The 10,038-nt window shown below is 36.9% G+C and overlaps 1 protein-coding gene across 1 annotated transcript; it reads right to left on the bottom strand.

Annotated features, from left to right (window-relative positions):
- Window positions 1-659: 659 nt before the first annotated feature.
- On the bottom strand, window positions 660-2,297 carry LOC103571510 (trichohyalin-like). The gene has a single exon (XM_014442599.2). It carries the CDS (start codon window positions 2,295-2,297, stop codon window positions 660-662), a length of 1,638 nt encoding a protein of 545 aa, XP_014298085.2.
- Between the last annotated feature and the right edge of the window lie 7,741 nt (window positions 2,298-10,038).

Here is a 10,038-nt window from a genome sequence, read left to right as displayed (position 1 = left end):
TCTCCGGAAGTCCACGCAAAACCGGTATTTCCGGTCTTTTTTCCGCACTAGCACGACAGGAGAGTTCCATGGGCTGTTTGATGGTTCGATGATTCCTTCTTTCAACATCTTGTCGACTTCCTCATTCATGATTTGCTGCATTTTAGGGTTCTTTGGGAAGTAACGCATTTTTACCGGTTCAGTTCCCGGTTTAATTTTGATTTTGTGAGTCGCACACCGGGTTGGACCTGATATCGTTTCGTCCAATTTGAGCCAGGTCTTGATTTCCTGACGAGCTGCTTCTAGACCATGCTTCATGTCGAGGGTACGACAGTCAAATGTCCCGGGTTGGCGTGTCAATTGATAGCCCATTGCTGACAAATTGTCAATACCCAGAAGCATGTCATTCGTGTACGTAGTGATGACATGAAATGGCAAGGTATAGTCCTGGTTCCCATGTTTTATGGCAACCCACGCGGTACCAGTTGATCGCACAATATGGTTGCCCATTGTTGATCCTTGTACTGGCGTGGAGTCATAGCGCGTGTATAGTTTGTGTTTTTGGATAAATTGCCACGTGTGTTCGGCAATTATCGACGCGGTTGCCCCAGTGTCCATCAATGCATGGATTTTAACGTTTCCAAGATGGATCTCGGCAAAAGGACGCTTATTGTAGGGTTTTACGGCTGTTGGCTGGAACTGCCTGGTTTTCGCTGAAACACTGTTGTTTGGTTGGCTGATTGGCGAGTTGCTGGCGTTGTTCCTGGATTGACTGCTCCCTGGGGGTTCATGGACCGGTTTTGGGAGCGTGTTCCGGTCCTCTCGGCGTTTCCCTGACGTGGACACGGGCAGTCTCGGGAAAACGTTCCCATTTTTCCGCAACGCATGCAAAATTTCACCCATTGATTCGTACATTCAGGCTTAGTGTGTCCCCGTTGTCGACATCTCCAACAACACTCTCGCCAATTATACTCGAGAATTTCGAGTGGTGCTGGTGTCGCGGTCTTTACCGGTTTCCGGGGTGGCTGTTTGGTTTCTTTGGCCGGAGGGGCTCTTTCCTGTGCGATGAGTTGTTCATATTCCCCTGCGAGTCGTAAAAGTTCCGGAACAGTGGTAAATTCCGTACGTTTAATGTATCGGCGATACTCGGGTCTCAAATTATGGTACAAACGAGTAAGCCGGGCTGTGCTTGTCATTTGACCGTGTCTTCTCATTAGCGTTTGCAATCTGGTTGCATATTCTGCCGCGGTTTCGGTTGATCTCTGTACGCGGTTCCGGATTTGCTCTTCTAGCTCTAGTTCGAGGCCTGGAGGCAAATAGAAGGCTTTTAAATCCGACACAAAGTCTTCCCACGAAACCCAATCTCTCTTGTTGTTCCTGTACCAGAGGAGCGCTTTTTCCCGGAGCAAAATCGGGATGCATGGCACTAGGTGGTCCATCTCGTACCCATAGCTTTCCGCTGATTCCTCCAGCCGTTCCACGAATTCCTGAACATCGCGTTCCCCGTTGAATACGACGCCCCATTTCCGGACCAAATCCCTCTTTCGAAGCTCGACTGAGTCATCTGTCAGCAGTGACTGTCGGACGCGATTTGGTAACGGGGTACCATGCCTTGAGGATGTTGTTCTTGGTTGGGGGTTTTCCTCAGAGTCATGTCCTGATCGTCGATTTCTACCATCCCGCGTTCGTCTCTCACTTTCTTCGCGTAGGATCTGGGCTCGGATTTCCTGTCGTAACCGTTCTCTCAATTCATGCTCATTCTCTTCTCTTACTCGTTCATTCTCACGTCTCATTCGTTCCTCTCTCTCTTGTTCCCGACCTTCTTCATGCACCCGTTGTTCTTCTCTCTCACGCAAAAGTCGCGCCCGAATTTCCCGTCGCAATTGCTCTCGTCGTTCTTGATTCGTTCGTTCCGCGGCTGCGCGAGCTTCTCTTTCGGCTTGTTCCCTTTCTTCACGGGCTCGGCGTTCTTGTTCCTCGCGTTCCTCATTCTCAATTCTCTCTCGCTCTTCCCGTTCAATCTGTTCTTGTTCCTCTCGATCAGCCCGTTCCCGTTCCTGCTGTTCTATTTCCTCTCGTTCTTCTTCTTCCATTCGTGCTCGTTCTTCTCTTTCGATCTCAGCACGCATTCTTTCTTCGCGGGCTTTACGTTGATCGGCCCTTCTTGCCTCAGGTGACTGGTCTCTGTTGTCTTGGTCGTCGTCTGATAGGTGCTCGTCCTCGATCGCGGCTTCTGGGTTTTCCAGATTGTCCAACTCGGCCTCGGATCGATCGAGATTCAAGTAAAAGTTGATCGTATCGGCCAGCACGACCCGCATTAGCTGCTCGCGTTTTGTTTAACTCGTTTCGCAGTAAACATCTTAGTTCGGCTAGAGTTGCCCGCGGTTCGGGGTTTACGCGGTATTTTTGGAGTTCTTTTATCACGTCCTCTTTACGGAGAGACCATACCCACGTCTGGGTTCCCGTTGCCGGTTTTTTAAGCATTATGAATCAAAAAATTTAACACGGTTTTAATTTTACCCGATACCTCGGAAATTACACACACGGTCCCTGTTCGAGCGCCAAAATTTGTAACGGGTAAAACTTGGGTAAATTTCGCTTGTCAATTAAGAGTTATTAATTACTTAATAATTTGAAAAAAATGAACCATCAAGAACCAGAAAAGATAAATCAGTAAATAGATAAACAATATCTGAATGCAAGGGATTCAATAAATAGCCAATATAATTCCAGAAAACAAAATTAGAAAAATTTACAAAACTACCCCTTTTTGCTCAGTTTAGCTCGCCGGAGTCCAGGGTTAAAACAAAAGGGGTTTCAAAAGACAGACATTATTAAATATAACACTTTAAATTTTATTCAAATCACCACCTTTACATAGGCTTCGAGCCCTTATTCTACTACCAATTATTTACGCACGGTTTAAATCACGGTTTATTATAAATTTTAAATATGTATACACGGTTACGCGGTCAATTCCCACACACACACACACACAAACTTACGCGGACTAGTAACGCGGGTCTACCCCCTCCCGGATGCTTCAGGGGTGTCTGGTCGACTTCCCCGTCGGCCCTGCCCGAGTTCCCCTTCCCTGAGGGTAAGCGGATGGTCTCCGTCTTACCCCCACCTACACGGCTAGCTTTACCACCCCTTGGCAGAAGGCCTCAGAGTGGGGACCCTTAAATCTCCCCGAGAATAAAAAATTCGCTTACCTTGGTCCGGTCGGACTCGGGGTAGTCGAAGTTCCAGATGTTGTCCAGGGAATGGTCTTCCTCTAGAGAATGTCTCGGGAGACTAAGTTTTTTTTAAGTACAAGTAGTAAGTAGAATACCATAGTTTAGGTTAGTCATAAGTAATAATAATAATAGTAATACTAGTTATAAATCATAGTCATAAGTAAAAATCAGTAATTAATAATAGTCAAAAAGAAAATCACAATAGTAATTAGTCAAATAGTAATAAGAAAATCATAGTAGTATAAGTCACTAGTAATAAGAGTAGAAACAAAACAAAACTTGGTCCGCACAAACGGGTCCACTATCACAACGTCTGTACTCCATCATAGCAACATGATCACTAACTAAATTTATATAAAAGCTGCTACTTATATTTATATAACTGAGTCTGTGACATTATGGTGAACCATCAACATGAATTAAAAAAAAAAAAAACAAGAGGCTAAACTACCGGTAATAAATTTTTATAAAACTTTTCAAGGTTCCGGGTTGGAAAATAAAAATAAAAGGCATGGTGCATTATTACCCAACAGCTTACGCGCAATATTTTGTGGACCTTCAAATTGTGGAAAAACAAATGCTCTACTTTCACTTATTATACAACCCAATGGATTGAGATTTGAAAACATTTATCTCTTCTCAAAATCGTTGAATTAACCAAAATGAAAGTTTTTGGAATCTATACTTAAACCAATTAACGGCATTGGATTTTACCCGTATAATGAGCATGTAGAAGTAATAGAATCCGAAGATGCAAAATCGAATTCACTAATGATCTTTGATGATGTAGCCTGTGAAAAACAAGATCGTATTAGAGCATATTTTTGTATGGCTCGTCACCGGAATATTGATAGCTTTTATCTCTGTCAAACGTACACCAGGATTCCTAAACATTTAATACGTGATAATCCCAACTTTTTAGAACTTTGTCACCGAGATAAATTTAAAGTATATATATGATGATCATTTTGATACAGATATGTCATACAGCTTGTTCAAAGATCTATGCTCGACTTGTTGGAACAATGATAATGTTTTGTAGTTGTTGATAAAGATAGTGAATTAAATAGTGACAGGTATAGAAAAGGATTCGATTCTTATATCAGTATAAATTAATAAGGGAATAGTAATTATTATCATACGCAATGTAAACTTGAGTCTGTTAACATGAAGCGTGAGGAGATAATAAAGCAAAAGGATATATTGCGCAAAATATCTCAGGCCAGCGATGCTCTCCGACAGAAACATAAAATGTTAAAGTTGGGTAAAGATACCGCTAAAAAGGCCATGAGTGAGATGTTTATGCCAATAGTTACACTTTTGCAAAGTCTAGTAGACTCATCACCATCAACATCAAAACAAAAAATTAAAGAAGAGTTCAAACAAGAGAACTCATCGTTAAAGGATCTATCGGAGCATGACAACGATAGTGATGATGAAAGTTTATATGATAGTATAATTTCCCAGAATAATGTAGGTGCAAGAAGCAAAAATCTTGATGAGACAATTATATCGAAAACACCTACTTCAACAAGTACGCCAGCTAAAACGGGTGATTTATCGAAAAGTTACTTAAATAAATTCAATAGTTTCAGTAATGAAATAGATTCACGGTATGGTGTACGAAGAAAGTTTAATAAATTATTCATCGGTGATACTAATATTACATTTAAGGATAATAAAATTATTGTTCAAGATAAATCATATCCAATGACTCCTGGGCTATAAGAACTATTATTTAAAAAGTTACCTATTGACACGCTTGTCACACAGAATGATCAAAAGAAATACTTTGAAATTCTTGGAAAAACTAATACCCACAGAAAACATTACAAGGCGGATGGTGATAATTTTATAGATTCAACACCAAAATTTGATAATTATATTGCTGATTTTCTCGCTAATTATGATTACGCATTATTATCAGGAAGGGGAATACCAAATTTAATGATAGCAAGAAAGAAGAAAATACCCATAGACTATGTATATTGGGATGATCCTAATGAACTGATTGATCGTCTTCGTCTTCTCATGGCTTTTCAAGCAGCTGGTAATCCTAGTCATACCAATGAAATAATTTCAATTATCGAAGAGTTACGAGAGGCTGAAATTATTTATTAAGCTCTCATACAAATATTTCTTGTTATTTGAATTCTGACCATTGCTGTGGATAGACTTATACCATGAGTATTGATATTTTCGGACGTGCCCTACCATCATCAGGTGTAGGAATAGTTGGCCCACCAGGACGACTTGGCCAAGGATTTAAACTAACTGCTGATGGTAATTATGATATAAAAGACAAGGGATTGTGTCACATCGGTCATCCACTAGAAGATAGAGATGCTGCATCTGTAAAATTTACACATGGATTTGTTCGGAAAGAGCTGTTATTGATGTATGATACGATAAAAAAAGACCAGGCTGAAGTCATTTTACATTTGCACGCTCAAGTGGTAACATTAGAATCCTCTGTTAGTAATTTAGAAAAAAATTATCGAAAATTAAAAAAAGCTGTATATGATTATATTCAACAAGTCACAGAGTTAGAGGGAAATATATAGACTAGGAAAAAAAAATAGAGAATTAGAAGTCAGTAATAGCTTATGAGCTTCACAAACAGGCTCGCAGAAATTATCATCGTCGTCATGTTGAGATCCGGGGATAGAATGAGACTTGGCAAGCAGATCTAGTAGAAATGATACCATATTCAACTTCCAATAAAGGTTATAAATATTTACTTACAGTCATAGATATCTTCTCAAAATTTTCTTGGGCAGTTCCTATCAAAAGTAAAAGTGCCAGTGATGTCACAAGAGCTATGCAATCTATCCTACAACTAGGACGAATCCCTAAAAATTTACATGTTGATCAGGGAAAAGAATTTTATAATAAAGAATTCAAGGATCTCATGAAGCAATATGGAATAAATTTATACTGCACATTTAGCAACCTAAAGGCGTCAATATGTGAACTTTTTAATCGAACGCTTAAAAATAAAATGTGGCGAGAATTTCCCGCATGTGGTAATTACAAGTGGATTGATGTGTTGAAAGAATTGGTAAACTCTTATAACAAAACCAAACATCGTACTATTAAAATGAAACCTGTTGATGTAACTGCTGAAAATGAAAAGCAGATATTGGAGAATATTTATAAACCTCTTCGAGTTGCAGCGAAAAAACGGAAGATTAAATTTAGAGTTGGTGATAAAGTTAGAGTAAGTAAATATAAACATGTTTTTGAAAAAAGATATACACCGAATTGGACGACTGAAATTTTTACGATCAAGACAGTGCAGAAAACTAATTCTACGACATACAAACTAGTAGATTATCAAGATCAACCAATTGAAGGTGGATTCTATGAGAAGGAGCTGAGCAAAGTAAAGAATCCTGATGTGTATTTAGTTGAAAAAATTATTAAAAAACGTGAAAACAAATTGTACGTTAAGTGGCTTGGTTTTGATACTAATTTTTATTTTATATATAATAATATTTTATATATAATAAATAAACTCAAACACAACAGCTGGATTAATAAATCGAACCTGTAAAAATTTTCATATACGTGTTAAAATAAAAATGAATGAAACAACTTAAATATTTACAACACGTTTACTTATAAACCTCAAATACTTAATTATTTACAATAAATTTATAATTTGTATTTTTTTTTCTAATCAATAATCATTTTATCATCATCATCACTAGTAGTTTTTGATTCTTTGTATCCCCATGGTAAAGTATCCGTTGAATCATCAATTAATTTTCTCTTATTATCATTCCAGCTTAGTGCTAACTTAATCTGTTTAGTAGTTTTAACTTCATGTTTGCGGCTTCTTATAAGGTATTGATGTTTTGTTACATTAGTATGTTCGAAAAGTTTTTAAACGCATATAGTTTTGCTCTTAAGCCAGTAAACTCTGTCATTATTTTTCCACTGATTTCATCTTTCATCAGACCTATAACTTTTATATTCTTCAAAAAAATACCGTAAACATTATCCTCCGGGTAATCTGAAGTATCCAATTTATGGATATCACGTTTGATGATATCATAGATATTTGGAACCTTAAATTCATAAATTAAACTATCGGTGTCAGTGTATAATAATTTTGATTTGTCATTTTCGAAGTTAATTTAAACATAATTATAGTGAAAGTCATAAATAAAAATCTTTGATAAATCGAGAACACTGAAACCAACATAAATTGGCTCATTAAAGTATAAATTTAAATTTTTCATTCCAACAACTACTATATTTGCATCGAAAATATTTAAACTATAGAAATTAGGTTTTGAAATTAAACTCTTAGCACCATGTTTACCAGTCCATGAATTTACTAATCTAACGTCTGTGTGCTTTCTAACATTTTCCATTGTCTTTTCGAAAACCGCGTTATTCATCAATTTATAAAAATTTTTCTTAAATTCATTTCTCGCATTTTTTCTACAGTTAGTATTTTTATCAATGTAAGGTTTCAACCATGCTGATTGTTTAAATTTTAAAACTCGATGGACTTTTACAAGCTCCATACCTAGCTCGAGATATTGCTGTAAGTTTCTAAAATGAATTATATATTTTTCTTTTGAATATAAAGTTGTCGCTAATTTTGATCGCTTACTGTCAGGAGGTACAAAATGTTCGGGACACAATGGTAAGTCTTTATGAAGATCATGTAATTCTATTGAATAATTCAAATCCATTTCTAAAATAAATCCTTGAGTTTCACTACAATTAAAATGATTTTCAATATCATCTTATGTGCATTCGAAATTTTCTACCCATTCAAATGATTTTTGCGGTAAAGACATACACATTGCAGCCCCGTACAGATTGTTCACATCGAAATACATCAAGTACGATTCATCTACATTTGGATTAAAATCATTTCCCATAAAACGATTGTTAGCTCGAGCATAACGATTTACACACTACGATACACCACCTCTGATACCTTTTTCTATAAACGGAATCATTTCTGGATCGTCTAATAATTCTAACTCGACGCCTGTGTGCTTCAACATAGCGTCAAAAGCAAGTCCCGGAGCAGTATAATAATGTAAAGAGTCTAACTCATATGTTTTATAGCAACTCTTACGGAAATTTTCAAATATGTCAGCTAATAATATGACGTCTGTTTTTAAATATAAGTCTGAATACTTGCCAAGTGGCATCATCAGACACACTCTTATCATTAAGTTTAGAATAAAATAATTTTTTCAGATAATTGCTTATCATCAAGTCTTTCTATTGAGTCGATATACTCAAATGGAAATACACCTTTACGTGTAACTAATTTAAATTTCTCAGAATCGGGATAAAAATGCTGTGTTACATTTTTATCATCATCACTAAGATATGATGCTAATTTTTCTATACTAGAAGCCATGAAACGAAATGAATCAATAAATCTTAACTCAACATTTGTATTTCCGATAGTTTTAGTAAAAGATATGTATTTTTCTTTATTTACCGGTAAAACTGTAATTGCACCATTGAAAACTGATACTAAAGATTTTATTATGAAATGTGAATCATAACCAGATAGATTATGAAATATTACCGGCATAGTGTGAGATTGCTTATAGTTCAAGTTACATGAATTGTGTGCAGGACCTCGATATTTACCAGAAAAATGACAATGATCGTAACATCTTATTTCATTGACAGATATAACCGATTTACCGCAAATGTGACAGTTTTTTTAAGTTTTATGATAATTTTCTTCCGCAGCACTAAGTGGATTCATTTTTTTAACATCATTTTTTATAATATTATAAAGTTTTCTACCTAAAATTTCCAAATGTTGGACAAACCATTTAATGCAATCACTAGAACGATTTATTTCAAATTTAGATAATGAATCATCATAACTACAGTGGATATAAAAAGCTACACTGTGCGGGACATGCTTTTGAATTTCATCAGACTCAGATCTGAGCATACACTCAATATCAGCATAAACGACAAAGGGCACTGAATCTTTAAATTTATAATTTTTGAATCGCATAATTTTATCTTCATTTTCTGGTAATCTCATTCTAACCTTATTATACTTAACAAAATCTAGTTGATGCTTCATGTAAACAGTTTCATGCTTAAAATGATAAATGCAACGATCAGAACAAAATAACTTAGCATAAGATTGACTACCCCTCGCAGATTTGAATCACGGTGGAAACACCGTGGGTTTGTTCTATTTTACCACTGTGATTACGCGGTGTATCCACCGTGATTCCACGGTGGATTTACCACCGTGTGTACACGGTGTTTCCACTGTGATTAGGCAGTGGATACACCGTGGAACCACGGTGGTGAAATCGCACAAAGTCACCGTGGAATCACGGTAGATACTTTGCGTAATCACAGTGGAAACACGATGTATACACGGTGGTAAAGCCACCGTGGAATCACGGTGGATAAACTGCGTAGTCACAGTGGATACACTTTGTATACACGGTGGTAAAATGGAACAAACCCACTGTGTAACCATGGTGGATCCACGGTGTTCACACTTCCACGGTGTTTCCACCGTGATTCAAATCTGCGAGGGACAGTATCATTAGACTTATTTTTTTTCCTTTTCACAAAATCCGACTCTAAACCATAAACATTTATTGATGAATTGTTAAGTTTTTCGAAAGTACTTATGTCTTTTAGTTGGATTGGAAATTGAGTACCTCGATAATTTAACACTGTGCTGAAATGAGGATAAGATGATGTTCTTTCTGGATTCGCAGGCGTATGTGGATATGTAGCTGCGTTGATACACCACAGAAAACAATACTCATCATAATTATTAATATTCAGCACT

This window comes from Microplitis demolitor, chromosome 1, assembly GCF_026212275.2.
Source record: "Microplitis demolitor isolate Queensland-Clemson2020A chromosome 1, iyMicDemo2.1a, whole genome shotgun sequence".
Taxonomy (NCBI): Eukaryota; Metazoa; Arthropoda; class Insecta; order Hymenoptera; family Braconidae; genus Microplitis; species Microplitis demolitor.
Note: the sequence above shows the minus strand (reverse complement) of the source record. Positions and strands in the feature narration are given on the sequence as shown.

What these genes read in the sequence shown, in the direction of transcription:
- LOC103571510 (XM_014442599.2), bottom strand. Translation starts at nt 2,297, where the DNA reads ATGCGGGTCGTGCTGGCCGATACGATCAACTTTTACTTGAATCTCGAT.